Consider the following 17,533-nt stretch of genomic DNA (forward strand, 5'->3'; position numbering starts at 1 on the left):
AAAAAATTAAAAATATAACCACTCTATGATACAGTAATTAACCCTCTCAAAATACAAAAACACTAGTTCAAGGGATCCATGCAACCCTGTATTTCTTGTGGCGTTATTAACAATAGCCAAACTACGGAAGCAACCCAAGTGTCCATTAATAGATGAATAGATAAAGAAGATGGGTATATATGTAATGGAATATTAACCAGTTATAAAAAAGAATGAAATCTTGACATTTGCAACCAAATGGATAGAGGTAGACAGTATAATGCTGAGTGAAATAAATCAGTCAGAGAAAGACAAATACCATATATGATCACATTCATATGTGGAATTTAAGGAACAAAAATGAGCAAAGGAAAAAGAGAAAGAGAAGCCAAGAAACAGACTCTTATTTATAGAAAATAAACTTATGGTTACTAGAGGGTGAGTGGAGGGATGAGTGAAATAGGGTATGGAGATTAAAGAGTGTACATATAATGATGAAAATAAAATGATAAAAAGGAAAAATGGGTTTGAGTTGACCAAAAAATTAAGGGAAGGGAAGGATATTTGGAGTTGAGGGGCAGCATTATGAAGATAAGTTGCCCAAGAGTGCACAGTCACATGGAGAAGTGCAACTTTTTGGGTGTGCCTGAAGCTTAGGATTGGAGTAGAGTAGGAGGCATGTTGAGAATCAAAGCTTGTGAGATCACAAAATTTCATTTACTAGGTGTTTTTTATGCACCAAGTACTTTACATATGTTATGATAATTGTCTTTAATTAATAGACTTTATATTTTATGCAATTTTAAGTGGAAAGAACAGAGAGTTCCCATATATATTCTGTCCCCAGATGCACAGCCTCCTCAACTATTAACACCCTACACCAGAGTAGTACATTTGTTATAATCAGTGAACCTAGAATTGATGTATCATTATTACTCAAAGTTCATTGTTAACATTAGGGTTCACTCTTGGTGGTGTACATTCTATGGGTTTTGACAAATGTGAGATGATAGGTATCAGTCATTGTAATACCAGATAGAATAGTTTTCACTGCCCTAAAAATATTCTGTACTCCACCTTTTTATCACTGCCTCACCTAACCCCTGGTAACCCCATAAGCTTTTATCTGTCTCCTTACTTTTGCTTTCTCTAGAATGTCATATATTTGAAACCATAGACTTTGTAGCTTTTTAGATTGGCTTTTTTCACTTAGCAATATGGATTTAAAGTTCCTCCATGTCTTTTTATGGCTTGATGGCTCATTTTTTTCAGCAGTGAATAATATTCCACTGCCTGGTTGTGCTGCAGTTTTATTTATCTATTTATGTATAGAGGACATCTTGGTTCCATCCCAGTTTTGGCAATTAGAAGTAATTCTGCTATAAACATCTGTGTGCTTGTTTTGTTTTTTGTGGACATGTTTTCAACTCTTTGGGTAAATACCAGAGAGTGCAATTACTGTATCACATGATAAGAGTATATTTAGTTTTGTAAGAAACTATTTTCCAAAATGTCTGTACCATTTTGCATTCCCAATAGCAGTGAATGAGTGTTCTTGGTACTCCATATCCTTGCCTGAATTTGATGTTGTCAGTGTTTTGGAATTTGTAATTTTAATAGTTGTTCAGTGATATCTCACTGTTATTTTAGTTTTCAATTCCCTAATGACATATGATGTGGAAACAACGTTTTGTATATATACTTGCCATCTGTACATCATGTTTGGTGAGGTGTTTGTTCAGGTCTTTCACCCATTTTTAAATCAGATTGTTTGTTTTCTCCCCTTGTATGAGTGCAAGGGAATTTTTCTCAGATATTCACTGTGAGAATATTGAATGAGTGCTGTTAGCCTCTATGCCATATAAGAATCAGAGTTTGGAAATGCCTTGTGTGTCTTTTTAAGGTCTTCATCAGAATTCATCAGCACTCGTCATTATGGCTCTTCTTTACTGAAGAGAAATATAATTGAAACATAGTATCACACATTATTTATTAGCTCTTAATTTAATTTAATTTTCCCTTTAGTTGGAGAGCAAAGATTTTTTTAAAAATTACTCTTTACTTATTATTGTACATAACTTCTAAATCTGGAAGTTTTTATCCTTCCTGGAATTATGGACTTGAAAGAGACGTCTGGTTAGTCTTCTGTTTCTTATATGTAGATCAACAGGCCTGGGTGATGTAACTAACTTGCATAATAACAGCTAATCATTTATAGAATCTAGCTAAGAACTGGGAAGCAGAAAAATATAGTGATTAAAAATGGAATTAGTTTGCCTGGATTCCACACCCTCCAGGCTGTGAGCTTTTAGGTAAGCATGCCTTTCCTCTCCAAATCTCACTTTCCTGATCAGTGTAATTGAGAAAACAGTGGCACCTATTTCATAGAGTTGTTTCAAGTCTATGTCCAGTGCATAATCAGGACTCAATACATGGTCTCTATTGTTATTTTTATCTGAGTCTTTTAGATTCCCAGTGAAATGCTTTGAAAACATGCTGCCTTTGAATCTCTTCTGGCAATGGCTTTTTAAGATCTGTCAGTGTAGGTCTCCAGTATGCCAGTAGGAGTTCATTGATTATTTTAAGCTGCCTATTTGTATAACTGTGAAAAGAAAATAATCTCCTTTGATATTTCTGGTATACTACTAAGCATAGATTTCTCTACCTTTGCAGAGCTAAATGAGTAGTAAAGAAAATACTTTTAAAATTTAATTTTTATTTTTATTAATGTTATAAATATACATGGCTTAAAAAAAAATCAGTCCTAAAGGCTTTTAACAAAACTATTGGTCCCTTGCCTACTCCTCCTGATTCTTGATTACTAATTTCTGGAGGTTATCACTTTCACCTCTTTTAGCTTTCTTTTGGTATTTACCTCCATATTTCTCTGTAATCTGTTCATACTACTATTTTTGAAATTTTATTTTTAGAAATTCACTTTTGACTTCCTACTGTGGAAAAGAATTTAGCTGTCTTCTATCTCTCTCACATACCCCCATATACTAACCATACATATATACACTTACCCTCCCATGTTCTACTAATATAATTATATTTAAATATTTATGATTATGAAAATATCATTCACAGCTGAGCCCTGTGTAAATTATGATTACATTTCTTTCTTACATGATATTGTTGTCTTTGAGGTTGATAAATTGTCTTTCTTTTTGTTTGCTTGCATAGTCTTCTATATATCCTTCAGCAGTGCATTCCTAGCTTCTCTTCCAGGAGTCTAAATCTCTTAATACTTTAAAAAATCTTAGGCATTAGGTGCTCTGTCACTTTCATTTTTTTTTTCTTAGTGGGGGAAATACATCTCAGTAATCTGTGTCTTCTCATCCTAATAGATATTGATTGCTCTCCTGGCCTAGTACTGGGATCTGCACCATCTTGAAAATTCCCTTCTTTTTTTGGTTATAGTATATATCTTGCTTCCTGGATCTCTTATTTACCATTTTGATAGTTTGCTTTCCATGTTTGGTGAAACACATCCTTTAGTAGTTTCCAAAGAAAGAGAAAGGGAGGTAAAATATTTTGAGATTTTGCAAGTCTGAAAATATCTTTTTCTACTGTCACATTTATTGATAGTTTAGAATTCTAGGCTAGAAATGATTTTCCCCTCAGAATTTTGAAAACAGCACTCTATTGAATTTTCTTTTCTTTTCTTTTTCTTTTCTTTTTTTTTTCTATTGAATTTTAGTTTCCAGTTTGTTGCTGGGGAGACTGATGCTATAATGATCCCAAACCTTTTTTTGTCATTTTCTTAACTTCTTTGGGAGCTTATTAGATATTTTATTTGTTCCCAGTGTTTTGAAATCTCTTACTACTATTGTGTGTGTGTGTGGTTTTTTTTTCATATTATGTTGGATACTTGATGGGTTTATTCAACGTATAAATTAATCTTTCACTTACAGGATATTTTCTTGAATAGTATGCCCCCTGCCCAACTATTTCAGTTTCATTTTCTGTTTTCCTGCGATGTCAGTTATTCAGATATTGGATCTTCTGGATTATTTCTCTAGTTTTTTCTTTTTTACTATTTATTTATTTATTTATTTATTTATTTATTTATTTATTTATTTGAGACAGAGAAAGAGAATAAAATAGAGAGTGGGGGAGGAGGAGAGGGACACGGAGAGACAAAATCTCAAGCAGACTCTTCACTGGGCATAGAGCCTGACACAGGGCTTGATCTCATGACCGTGAGGTCATGAACTGAGCCAAAACCTAAATTTGGTTGCTTAAACTAGCAACCTGCTAGTACCTGCTTACCCAGGTACCCCTATTTCTCTAGTTTTAAACAAGTTTTTCTATTATTTACTTCTGTTTCTTTTGTTTTCTGGAAGAGTTTCTAACTTTGTGCTCCAACCATTCTTTTAACATTTAAAAAATTTTCTACTCTTATATTTTTTTACTGAAAATTCTTTTTGTTTGTTTGAATGTTTCCTTTTATGACATTCTATTTTTGTCCCATGGACACAATAACCTCTCCTTTTTCTCTAAGGACATTAATAAAATAATAAAGTTTTCTTTTATATTTTGTATTGTCTTTTTTTTCTTCAGTTCTATTTTATAATATTTGTTTTGGTCTCAGAGACTCTCCTTGGCTATCCATAAACATTTAAAATAATTTTTAAAAAATTTTTATTTTTTATTGAAGCATAGTTGATGTACAATATTGTATTAGTTTCAGATGCACAACATAGTGATTCTACAACTATATAAATCACAGAATGCTATAATAAATAAGTCACTTATAGGAAATATATTTAATAATATGTTATATTAATATTATAATAATTTTGTATGATGACGGTAACCTACACTTATTGATTATATTTAAAAGTGAAATATTAACAGGTGATTGGAAATTCTATGTGGGTGTGCTTGACTAAATGAGTTATAGGCTTCACAGTAGGATGATTTATTGGGCTGTCTTAAATGGAGTTCCACTGAATTTTAATGTCTATGTTTTCTTCTAAGAATGGTTAACTTCCCCAGACAGTTTTTTCAATCTCCTGCATTGGGGGTTAAATTCTACCAGCCATTTTTTTTCTTAAACTGGACTAGGCATAGAGGTCCTGCCATACAGTATATGGAATTTCACTTAATCACCTTCTTCTAATACCTGATGCCCCTACCTGGGCCAAGTGCCCATTAGTACAGTTTTCCATAGTTCAGTGTTTCCAGGGAGTATACCTGCGCTGTCCTGCCAGGTTGGACCAGGGTGGATCCTAGCTATGTTATCCATAGAAATCTCACTGCTTTCATCCAGCACTTTTGTTTTCAGCCTCAACTGCCCCCACTACTCTCCATTATTGTCAGAGCTGTTGGTCTCCCTGAACCTTTCTGAGAGGCTGTGATGTAAATTATCCAGCTTCTGGGCTTCTCCTGTTGTTGGCTTTCTTGGATTCAATTTTCCTCTTTCTCTAGTCTATTAAGTTAGTTAGTAGTTATTCTGCTGGGTTTACAGTTTCAAAATGTTTCTTCAGTCCTCTCCTATTTTCTTTGACTTTCTTGGTTTAAACCTTCTTTACTTTTAAAATTCTTTGTATTGTGAAAAGCAGTATATTGATTAAAGGCATGGGCTCTGGATGCCTAGACCTACATCTTTGTATGACCTTGGGAAAGCTACTTAATCTCTTTCTGCATTAGTTTCCTCATCTTGAAAAAAAAAATAGTAGTTGGAATCCTTTTTCAGATTAAATGATTTAATCTTTCTAAGAGCAAATGATTTAAGACATATAAAATATGTAAAACCTAGTTGGCCTAATAAATATTAGCCATTTTAAAGTGGTTTCAGATAAGAAGATAAAGATGTGTTCAATTTATCATGTTTTACTGGGTGTCCAGAGAAATGCACTTAAAAATATGAATGCCTAGGCGAATATTGTTCATTTTATCTAGTGAAGAAAGCAATGCGCAAACACAGTGTATCTTATGTGCTACATAAAATGTCTAGGTTTTACGTTGTTTTTATTACTGAAAGGTACCTTGGAGATTAAGGTTTCCAATTCTTTATATTACAGGTAGGAAAACAGACCCCGAGAAGAGAGTTAAATAGCTTGCCTTGAGACCAGAATCCAAGTATCAGGATTCCTAGTTTGGTCTTCTTTTCGTTAAGTCATATATCTTTTTCTAAGGAACAGGGAATGCTGTGAGACTTTATTTCTTGTGGTGATGCTATCCTATACCTAACTTTCTTCTTATTTGTCTGTCAAGTACTTGGAACTGGCTCAGTAATAAGCTCTGGTTTATGACACACTCTCTTATTGATCCTACTTATTTATTTTCAATAAGGTAAAAAATAAAAACATTAAAGCACCCATATGGTGTACTACCTTGGAGGAAAATTTTAAGTGTATAATTTCCATGTGTGCATGGTACAACAATAAATATACATATTTAAAATTATTGGCTGATATACTATTCAGTTTTTTTCTCTCTTGAAGTGAAAGTTATCTTATGGATAGGTGGTTTTACAACTCTCCTTCTCATCACATCTGAATTCACCAGACCAGGGTAGCAGTGGATTAGAAGACAAAGTAAGACAGAGAGAAACAGGAAAAGGACCAAACACATGAGTGCCTGCACTTAGCATTGGTAGGGACATACGTATTTCTAAAATGTGTTAGTCTTCTGAAAACTGTAATATTGGGTTTGTTTCTGATGCAGGTTTAAGAACCATTGGAGTCATCACCAAATTGGATCTTATGGATGAAGGAACAGATGCTAGGGATGTCCTAGAGAACAAGCTGCTGCCTCTTCGCAGGGGTAATGTACCGTGTCCTATAGAGAGGACTTCCTTTGATGATGTGGCAGAGAAACCATTGGGAAACCAATGGCAAGCTTGGTTTTATGCCTTCAAAGTTGTGGGGAATATATTTGTGATTAGTTATACTTTCTCTGGAATGGCATAATGTTTCCAAATGATATATTAAAAATGATCCAAAGGGAGAACTATTCCTTAAAATAACAGGAATAAGAAAACAGGAAAAAGAAGGAGTTTGGAGGGAGGGTATAAATATTCATCATAAACTGCATAAATATACACTGTTCTGTTTTAAGTGTGACTTGTTTACTTGGCCACCATATGACAAAACTGCTAAGGGAGACACTGTGTTAAAATGTACAGAGCTCTTAAGGGTAAAACACATTACTGTGTTAATGCTAAAAAAGTGTCATTAGCCATCAGCCAGCCTTTGTTTAATACTGATGACTTAAATGGAGGGTTCAGTTCTTCAGTCCTTAAAAATAATTTTGCTTTTCTTATTCAGCCTGTTTGAGAGCCTTGAAATCTCTCCAGAATAAACAACCAGTGTCCCAAACCCCATTGTATGTGTTCTGTTTCAGGCTATGTAGGGGTGGTAAATAGAAGCCAGAAGGACATAGATGGGAAGAAGGACATTAAGGCTGCCATGTTGGCCGAAAGGAAATTTTTTCTCTCACATCCGGCGTATAGACATATTGCTGATCGGATGGGGACCCCACACCTGCAGAAGGTCCTTAATCAGGTAAAGACCTTTCTCAAGCAACAATTATGAAATATTAAGTGACTATTGGAATTCATATTTTTAATTTCAATATTAATTTTTTTCCAAAATAAGACATTTGGTTTAATTGATAGGAATTAGAAATGAATATAAATACTTAGTCCTACACTACTTTAATGTTATCGAAAGAATACTGCTCAAAGCAGAAATAAACACTTATTTAGGAACAGTGAACAAGGGTATATATTAGCACCCACTTTACTCATAATATGTAGTTATCTTAAGAAACTAAACTTGTATATCTCTGAAAGGTTGATTTCTTGGGATCTGTTTTTAAAATGTCAACATGTAATGGTTAGGTTAGATTTATTTTTAAAATTTTTTTATCGTTTTGTTTAGGATTGATTTGTTCCTTAATTTAAATTCTTAAAAATAAAAAAATATGTATAAGAAATCATGATCTCCATTCATCTAAGAAGTTTTTGCAGACCCCTTTCTCTGAACAGTAGACTTGGGCCACCAACTTCCCACATTCCATGCACTTACATACTTGCGTAAAACCTCATGCACTTACTTGGTTACATATTTTCCATCTCCTAGGGAAGTTAAGCATCATCCTTAGTGTGTGCAGGGTCTCCTCCCTGAGTTTTGATTATGTTGATTCAGATGGTGAGCAGCTTTTCTCACAAATAGAATCATAGGATATGCTTTAATGTTTATGAACTTTGTCAACCAATCAAGTCGTTATTGAATGTCCTGATTGTTTGCTCCCAAAAGCTATCTTTAGAGACTAACACAATAGCAGGCTACTTGTAACACTGTACCTGAACCATTTGGGCAAAACAAATGAAGAAGTTTTAGAAAATAAAAAAGTGGTGGTATACTTCTATTTTAAGTGGCATAACAGACCTCATGTAAGATTTGTGCTTTTTATCTAAGGGTAGATGAGTATGTATGTATGTGTGTATGTATTTAAAGATTTTATTTATTTGAGAGAGAGACTGGGAGAGAGCATGAGCAGGGGGGAGGGGCAAAGGGAGAGGGAGAAGCACTGAGCAGGGAGCCTGATGTGGAACTCGATCCAATGACCTTGGGATCATGACCAGAGCTGAAGCAGATACTTAACTGACTGAGCCACCCAGGGGTCCAGTAGATAAGAATTTAGAAGTCATGAGGTGGTGTTATGGTTGTATCATTTAACGAATATGAATATATTTTAGAGAAGGAACATTGATTTGCCACACAAAAGGCATAATATTCTACCAATGTATTTAGCTGATAAAAATCTTTTTGGATTACTGCTTTCATGCCTGTATTGATCTATGAAAAATATAAACTGAAAAATTCTTAGAGAAAAATCACTAAGGTGATTAGGAAGATTAAAGTTGGAAATAAATAAGGTTGTGAATACTAGAAAAGTAGAAAGAATATGACTGGCCATTTGGTTATACAAATGATCCCTAAACTATGACATAACTGGATTCTGGTTGACTGAAAACTGAATGAATTTTGTACTGAAGATCTCTCTTTTCTTGGATAATCACTTTCTTTTTTATTGCTTCAGGGATCTTCATACTGTTTGAAACTAGGATACTTTTATGGCTGATTCAATGTGCACCAATACCTCTGGCCCTGAGGGACAGTTTCTATGGCGAAAACTGGAACAGAACATGACATTTTTGAGTCATTATGACTGGAGGGCAGAGGATGAGGGAGTGAGTTATAAGAGACGAATTTGGAGAAGTAGGCAGAGGCTGGATCCTGTAATGTTTATAGGCAAGTTAAAGATTTTTGTTCTTATCCTAAGAACAGAGGGGAGTGAGTCATTTAAGGCATCTGAGTAGGGAGATTACACAATCATATCTGTGGATTAAAAATGATCATGGTGGTTGCAGATAGGAAGATCAAGAGTAGACATGAGAAGTTAGGAGTAAAGTGAGAATGATGGTAGTTTGGCTTGGTTAGGGCCAGTGAAGATGAAAAAAAGCAGAAATGAGAAATGTTTAGGAAAATTGAGAACTTGGTGGTATATTAATTCTGGTAGGTTATGGAGAGGTGAGGTCAAGGATATGTTCCAAGTTCCCATATTGTTATGAAGTCAACAAGATGGAGAGCCCTAAAAGGAAGATTAGGTGATTGATTTCAGACATACTGAGGTTGAGGTGTCATTGACACATCTAAGAGAAGTAAAGTCCGTAGTCTAATACATAAGCCTACAGCAAGGATTAGAAGTCTGGTCTGTAGATAATGCATTGGTAGCCACAAGTGTTTGGATATTTATTAAAGCTATGAGTAGAATAAGATTACTGTCGGAAAGAACAGAGAGTGGACAAAGAAGAAGGTTAAGACTCAGATTTGAGGAATATTGATATTTACAGGACTGGTGGAGGGGGATGACTTGGCAAAGGAGATGTAAAGGGTACATTTGAAAGGTTAGGAGAAAAATAGGAGGAGCTAGGGTCATCAAAGCCAAGGAAAGAAGTGGTTTAGAAAGTCAAGAGTGGTCCAGAGTGTTGCTTTGCTGTTGAGATATCTGAGAAGCAAGAAGTGGAAACCATGTGTTTTTATCATTTACCACTCATATGGCAGATAGGTGGTACTGGTATCTCATGGTTACTGATCCTCTTAGACTTGAGGATTTGTGATGTTGCTACTGGGAATGCAGTTCTCTCCATTCTTTTGTTTTCTGCTTCAAAGCCATAATAACAGCATGCTGGGGAATATCTTAAATCATAACTGTGGGCAAAGGTATAAGCTAGTTATGAACTATTAACATCTAAATAACTATAGATGTATTGAATAGATATATTCAAGTAATCTCAGATAAACATAAAATGATTTAAAATGGTTTCTTTAGTCAGTCTGGATATTTATTCCCCTTTCAAATTATTATTCTTTTTCCTGCATTTCTGTGAAGTTTACATTCTCTTTCTTTTGATTCCAAGTTTATTACTTAACCAGTTCAAGAAGATGATCTTTTTTTCCCTTTCTTTATTTCTTTTTTTAAATTTAGACTTTTTTTTTAAACTGGATTATAATAGAAAGAACATAAGGCTAACCAATCTGGGTTATATCCCACCTTTGTTCTTAACTAATAATGTACTCATAGACAATCTCTTAGAGAATTTTTCAATCTTCTGAGCTTGAGGTGCTGGCAGATGATCTCAGCAGAAATGACAAGTGGATGGTTAGGTAAAGAGAGCAGCAGCAGAGAGAGAGTTTTCCTTTGCTAGACATGGAGCTTTCGTATGCAAACTGCTGAAGGCATCAGCCAGTGAACAACCACCACTGGACTGAGGCCTAGAGGCAGGGCAAAAGGAAGCACTCGAACTGCAGAATGGAGGGGAAGTTAACAGCTGATAGGTGCCTACAGGTTCCACTAGTGGCAGCACCTGTAACTTTCCAGTTTCTTCATTTCTAACTACATTTTAACATAAGGCTCCTTTCTACAATCAAGGTAATCTGACAAATCAATCCATGCTCAAGTTATTAGGCAGTCTCATTGATAACATTAGGTGCATTTTAACAGGATATTTCCAGCCAGGCATAAAGATGTAGACCAGGCAAGTGACTCCAACTGAAGGAATTTGGAGCATCTCCTTAAGGTCAGGAGAGAGTTGGAGCTCCTTCTCATTATTACCTACATAGTCTCAAAGGCATATATGTATATGATTTCTAAGTTTTAAATGATTAGGAAAACAGTGAAGGTCAATTTTTGTTTCATGAGTTAATTTTAATTTGTTATATCTATATGATTTTGTTTTGGTTTATTTAGCAACTTACCAACCACATTCGAGATACCCTGCCAAACTTCCGAAACAAACTACAGGGGCAGTTGCTCTCCATAGAACATGAAGTAGAAGGCTACAAAAACTTCAAGCCAGAAGACCCCACCAGGAAGACCAAAGCATTGCTGCAGTGAGTCACCTTTCCCTTCCCTCGTTTGGCATTTGAAACTAATTTCTTCGGTTTGCTTTTGCCTTGGTCTCTTTGTCATGATATTTTTGAAGTTTAACAGAAGAAGCAAATAAAGTGTAGAGACTCTGTGTATGTTATACAATGAGCCTTGAGTCTTTATGTGATCTTATTCTGTTACTATAAATTGAACCAGTTGTCCATCCCCATGTACAATTTCCCTGTGCTTTTATAATTGGATTCTGTAAATGAGTAAAACCAATAGTGATAACTCAGTAGGGTTTTTACCCATAGTCTTTAGAAGTGGACAAAGCTCCTGTCAAAAATGTCATCTGTCTTATACAACTGTTTCTACTGATGTCACTCACACTTATTATCTTCTTATGTTAGTCATTTCATGTGATTTATCTGTGAACGTTTTTCAATGGAATGAGAACCAAGGCTTTAATAATTAAAATGTGGGTGACAAGGCCCATTTAAATTTCTTTCACCTTTTTTTAGTAATGACTTTCACGTAGCTCTTTTAAAACATAGATGTGAAACCTGCCAAGTATCTTTTTACACCTTCATGGTCTTCCCATCTTATCCTTGGGTTACTAGGTATCCCTGAGAGGCCTTGGGTAGGACAGCAGAGTTGTTAGAGAATCACCATCTCCTTATGTCTTTTATCTTTGTTCTGTTTTCTGGCCCCTCCCAGTCTCATCTGTCCTCTTATCCCTATGCTGCAACTTACATCAGTTTCCTCTCAACCAGAAGACCCCTTGCCCAGGACATCCCAAGTCCATTTTCCAAGATGATGCTTCTTCTTACTGTGTAACCTTGCAATCAAGATGCCCTTAATTTGGTGCTGAAAATGCATGAGAAGATCCCTTTCTTTGTGGAGATATTTCTAAATGCTCAAATTATTTAAGTAAAAATTTAATGTAACATTTTATGTTTCCTCATTTAAAAACATTATAAAATCATACAGTGGAAATAATTTTTTCTTGGATTCAACTCTTTTCCTTGTTTATCTTTTCTTTTTATTCTTGGCTTTGGTTAAGCTACTATAAAAACTCTTCAAGTTACAGAGAAAAGAAAGCTATTTCTGTTTAGGCTCTAGGTCATCATCTTAACATCCAACTGAAACTACTCTTCTTACAAATACTAGGCTTGCCTCTGTGATTCCATTGGACTCAGATTACAGAATTTTCCACATCTGGATTCTTCCCTTGTAGGGGGCTGATTAGCTCCTTCCTCTCTCCTTACCTCCCTTTCCTTTTTCTTTCCTTTCCCCTTTTCTGCCTGCCTCTCTTCTTGCCTTCCTATCATCTCTTTGTGTTTGACTTGGTGTCTGGCTCTGTGCTATCTACTGGAGATTCAACAACAGATAAGACTTTTGCTATCAAGGAGAGGCTACAATAGAGCAAGGGAAACAGACATATAAGCAACTATGTTAAAATCTGATAAATGCTATGTTTCTGGTAAGTATAAAATGTTAAGGGAGGACAAATGAAGAAGCAATTACAGGTGAGGAAGGTTGTGAGTTCACAGAGGAAAAGGTACTTTAATGAGAACCTAATGTATGGGAGGAGTTTGTCAGGTGGAAGACGAGGACAAGAGAATAGTGTGAAATTGTTTATAGCTTGTTGTAGTGGGCCAATGGGCTGGAGTGTAGGCTGGAAGGAAAGCAGTGGCTAGAGGTTTAATTTCCTAAAATTTCCCAGCATTTCAGTGCTTCCTCATGTGCATACCTTCTCAGGTGGTTAAAAATTAGATTAATATTGGCATTTGCATAAACATAGTTACGTGGTCCAATTGTATTCTGAATTTTCTGGCCTATGTGACTTGTAGTTTTAATTCATCCATGGTTTTGATGAAAGAGAATAAAAGATAAGTCTTCAATGGTTTGACTTTTTCCTGTTGAATTTGAAAGTATTACCCTCATGCCAAAATTAGAGTTTCTACACTAGCAATCGAAGATGTAAGTAGGTTGCTGTTTTCTCCCTGTAATATTTTTCTTTGTTTTTACCAACCACCTTAAGGTAATTCATTCCTTCACTGAAGTTATTGAGTACCTCTTGAATATTGGGCAGGGGGAGATAAATAAAATTCATGGTTCTTGCTTTTAGGAGAGACTGGCAGGTGAACAAGGGTGAGGGACCCTACTAAGTGTTGTGTTGAAAATAAGTACAGGAGAGGAGGAAGAGAGTCCCTTTACCTGACGGCGATGAGAAATGGTAGTGGATAGGACCGTGGAAGGTTTCCTGGAAAAACTAATGCTTGAACTGATTCTTGAAGGACAGATAAAAATTAGCCAGGCAGGGAAGCAAGGAGCAGAGAAAATGATGTTCTGAGCAGAAAGGAAAACAAGTGTAGAAGCACAGAGCATGGTACACATAGGGAACTGCAAATACAATTTTTATGGTTGGCTTAGAAGGTGAATGTGGGCGAGTAGTGAGAGATGGAGCATCCAGGGCCAGACCATGGAGAATCTTGCATAATGGGTTAAGGAATTTTAATTTTATTATCAGATTGTGGGGAATCATTGAAAAACAAGGCTAGAGGTAGTTGTGGAGGAGGGTGGAGGTCACCAGTTAGCATTGTTCTGGCAGAGGGAGGTCTGTGATGTTGGGGCGGGGAACAGAGCTCACAGAGAATGAAGGGGCTCATCTGAAGCATTTAGAACACAAAGTGAGTGCAATGTCATAGGAACCGAGGTACATTTTGACTATTCTATATAAAGTTTTATTGTTTAATTCTTAATTTCAGTCTTTTTAAATGCCACTTTATGTTTTCGACTAAATGGGCAGAATGCATCTAATGACACAGATATTTAAGATATATATTTTAATTAAATGCCTAAAATAAATCTTAATAACATGTATGTCATATAATTACATTTTTGAGTGCTGAATAGAGTGCAGTGTTAATTCTGCCAGTAGGTGCCACTAAGAACACTAGGAAAGGATTCTAAAGGCTCACCACAGTGAATTAAAATGAGAAATGCAAAGCCTTATAACTTTAACTTGAGTTTTTTTCTCTTTCACAATTATAGGATGGTTCAGCAATTTGCTGTGGATTTTGAGAAGAGAATTGAAGGGTCAGGGGATCAAGTAGATACCCTGGAGCTCTCAGGAGGGGCTAAAATCAATCGTATTTTCCACGAACGCTTTCCTTTTGAGATAGTAAAGGTTTGTACCAAGTATTATTTCTTCCCTTTCACTTTTTCATTTACATGTTCTGTTCTACATAACTGTTCATAAAATGTTTATGTGAGGGGTATAGGACTAAAATCCTTGAACAAAAATCCCCATACTCAAGTGATGAAATTTAGGAGAGAAATATTTTCTTCCTGATGGTCCTGATTTTATTTATTTAATAGGATCTAACAACATTTCAAGTTATTTCAACAAATACTAATTGAGTTATTATGAAGTTTATTTGTTGTCTGACTAATTTAATAATGTTTCTTGAGCACCTATTCTGTGCCAAAATTCTAGGTGCCAGTGAGCAAGACAGAGGCACTGTCTGGTGGGAAAAGAGAGGAAATTTTACAATAGACAAAGTAAAAAAAATCAAGTGTTGATATGTAACACAATGTTAGGGAGAACGAGGGAGGCGGAGTTGAGTGAGCCACTTTTTAAAAATATTTATTTGTTTACTTTAGGCACAGAAGGAGAGAGAGACAGGCAGGAGCAGGAGGGGTAGAGGGAGAAGGAAAGAGAATCTCAAGCAGGCTCCACGCTGAGCACAGAGCCTGATGTGGGGATTGATCCCAGGACCCTGAGATCATGACCTGAGCTGAAACCAAGAGTCAGACGCTTAACCAACTGTGCCCACCCAGGTGCTCTGAGTGAGCCACTTTTGATAGGATGTTTTAGGTGAGTTCCTTCTGAGTAGAGGACATTGAAAGCATGACCAGAATGTCATGAAGAAATCAGCTGTAAGGATCTTGGGAAGATGATCATTCAAGGCACAGCTGAGGATGAGGCCCTAAAGCAAGCATCTGTCCAATGGGTACAGAAATAGTGGGTAGAGAATAGATGGGGCCAGTATAGAGCTGATGGAGGGGAGAAGGGTATGCTGTGAATTCAGAGGAAGGAAGTTTCCAGTTTATGCCAGGCCTTCCAGGTTGCAGTGAGGTGTTTACGTTTAATAATGAGAAGTTAAGGGAGAGTTTTAAGAAAAGGTATGACCTGATTTGGTGGATAATTTTAAAAGAACATTTTGCAGGCTCAATTGTAAAGGGGCAAGAGAGTTGATTCAGGGAGAAAAGTTTGGTGAGTTAAACAGTAGGGTCAGAGCTCCTAGGAGTGAATCAACTTTCTGTGGTGCCTAAAGTTTATACAATTTGGGGGGAGCCCTTGAAGGGAAAGAATACAAAATTATAAACATAAAGTTAGGCACAGGGTCTTGGAAGGTGCTTATGCAAGAAGCCCTGAAACTTAATCTTCTTTAGCTTCCTAGTAAAAATGCTCTAGAAGAGAGGATGGAGAAAGTGATTGGATTTGTGATTTTGAGGGTAGGGTCAGTAGGGCTTGGACTGGTATGGGGGATGCAAAAAAAAGATTCAAGGTGACTCCTGAGGCTTAGGCTTGAACAATGGCAAATCATAGATAGGGAAACTGAGCAAAAGCTGAGTTTGTGTAGAGGTATGAACTGAGAGAGTTTTATTTTCGCCAAGTTTAGTTTGGCTTGCCCAAGAGGGCTAAGTAGTACTAAGGACTCTGTTACTTGCTTCACATACAGAGGAGGGTGCTAATGTCTTGATGTGGGAGGTAAATTGGTAAATAGATTGTTTCATTAAAATGTGCTAAGGGGTAACCTTGAGCCTACAGACCTGAATCCCATACTGAGTGCATGAGGGAGCCTGGCTTCTGAGCTGAGTTTGCAAGGATGAACAGCTAGGCAAGCAGGAGGCGGTTGGGGCCTGGGGTTGTTACAGATAGAAAAGGAGGAATGGTGAAAGCTGAGCTGTGGACTGCGGGGTGTGGTAGGAAACTAAAGCAGTTCATCGTTTGATGGTATAAAGTGTGAGGGGAAAAATGGATAGACAATGAGGCTGGGGAGACAAAATCTTAGAAGTCAAGGGCTGAACCAAATGTGCTCTTGATATCCCTTTTAGGTCTAAGCTCCATGACACTTTGATCCCAATTCCAAATATATTTAAAGTACCTAGAATTTCTGGGAGATTTTTATGCAGTCATCTATCCTGCCTTGGATTGGTAAAATATTATTAATTTCCTCTTGTAAAGAGGCCTTGAATGCAGGTGGTTAAAATGGCCAGGGAGAAAAGACAGCCATTGTTAATCTCAGCCCAGCTGGACCCCTGGTGCATGTCAGGTGACACTCTTATTTATGCGTTTGTCTGTGAATAAATACATTTACTACATTCAGCAGAAGAATGAAGAATTGTATATTTCAAATGAATGGCCAGATTTATGTCCAGAAGGCATTCTTTATGCATAGTGCTCCTATCTATAACAGAGTTAAAATCCACTATGCTAAAATTCCCAGAAATCCCCAATGTTCTATGTTGCCTTGAACTTTATATAAACAGATGTTTTGACCATCTGGGTTTAGGTTAGGAGACACATGAGTATCCATTTATTAATAACTAAGTCAAGTTATTCTCATTTTTAAATATTCAACAATATTATTATTCAAAGGAATTAAGTATCATAACTGTGGCTCATTTTGCATCTGCAGATGGAGTTCAATGAGAAAGAATTACGAAGAGAAATAAGCTATGCAATCAAAAACATACATGGTATCAGGCAAGTGATTTACATTTTCCTCGTCTTCTGTTCAAGCTACTAAAAGAAAATTAATAATTATAAATGGCTAGTGAAGTAGCCTTTTTGTCATCTGAGCAGGGGAGTACAGAGATGGAAGTAGGAAAAAGGAGACTCTAGTTTGCGTTTAATGGTGATTTCCTGTATTGTCACACTCACAAAAGAAAAGACTTTACAATTTAAAAAAAAGCAGGAACACTTCCTCCATCCACAGCACTGTGCTCTGTACAGTTAGGGATATACTGGTGAGCAAGTCCTTGTTCTCCAGAGCCTTGCATTTTAGGGAGGGAGGCCTGACCTACTCATAAGTGATCATGACTTAATACAGAGGCAGGACAGATAAATTTCTGCTGGAGTTGTGGGGTA

At 36.3% G+C, this 17,533-nt stretch overlaps 1 protein-coding gene across 17 annotated transcripts in view; it reads left to right on the plus strand.

Moving 5' to 3' along the window:
• DNM3 (dynamin 3) overlaps positions 1-17,533 on the plus strand; it is a 563,024-nt gene that overhangs the window by 202,266 nt on the left and 343,225 nt on the right. For all 17 annotated transcript variants that reach the window (XM_072733034.1, XM_072733032.1, XM_072733026.1 and 14 more), the window contains 5 exons: positions 6,658-6,756; positions 7,336-7,496; positions 11,251-11,393; positions 14,428-14,563; positions 17,082-17,149. In XM_072733034.1, the coding sequence (XP_072589135.1) occupies positions 6,658-6,756; positions 7,336-7,496; positions 11,251-11,393; positions 14,428-14,563; positions 17,082-17,149 (607 nt within the window). The remainder of the gene's footprint in view (positions 1-6,657; positions 6,757-7,335; positions 7,497-11,250; positions 11,394-14,427; positions 14,564-17,081; positions 17,150-17,533) is intronic.

This window comes from Vulpes vulpes, chromosome 13 (assembly GCF_048418805.1).
Source record: "Vulpes vulpes isolate BD-2025 chromosome 13, VulVul3, whole genome shotgun sequence".
Classification (NCBI taxonomy): Eukaryota; Metazoa; Chordata; class Mammalia; order Carnivora; family Canidae; genus Vulpes; species Vulpes vulpes.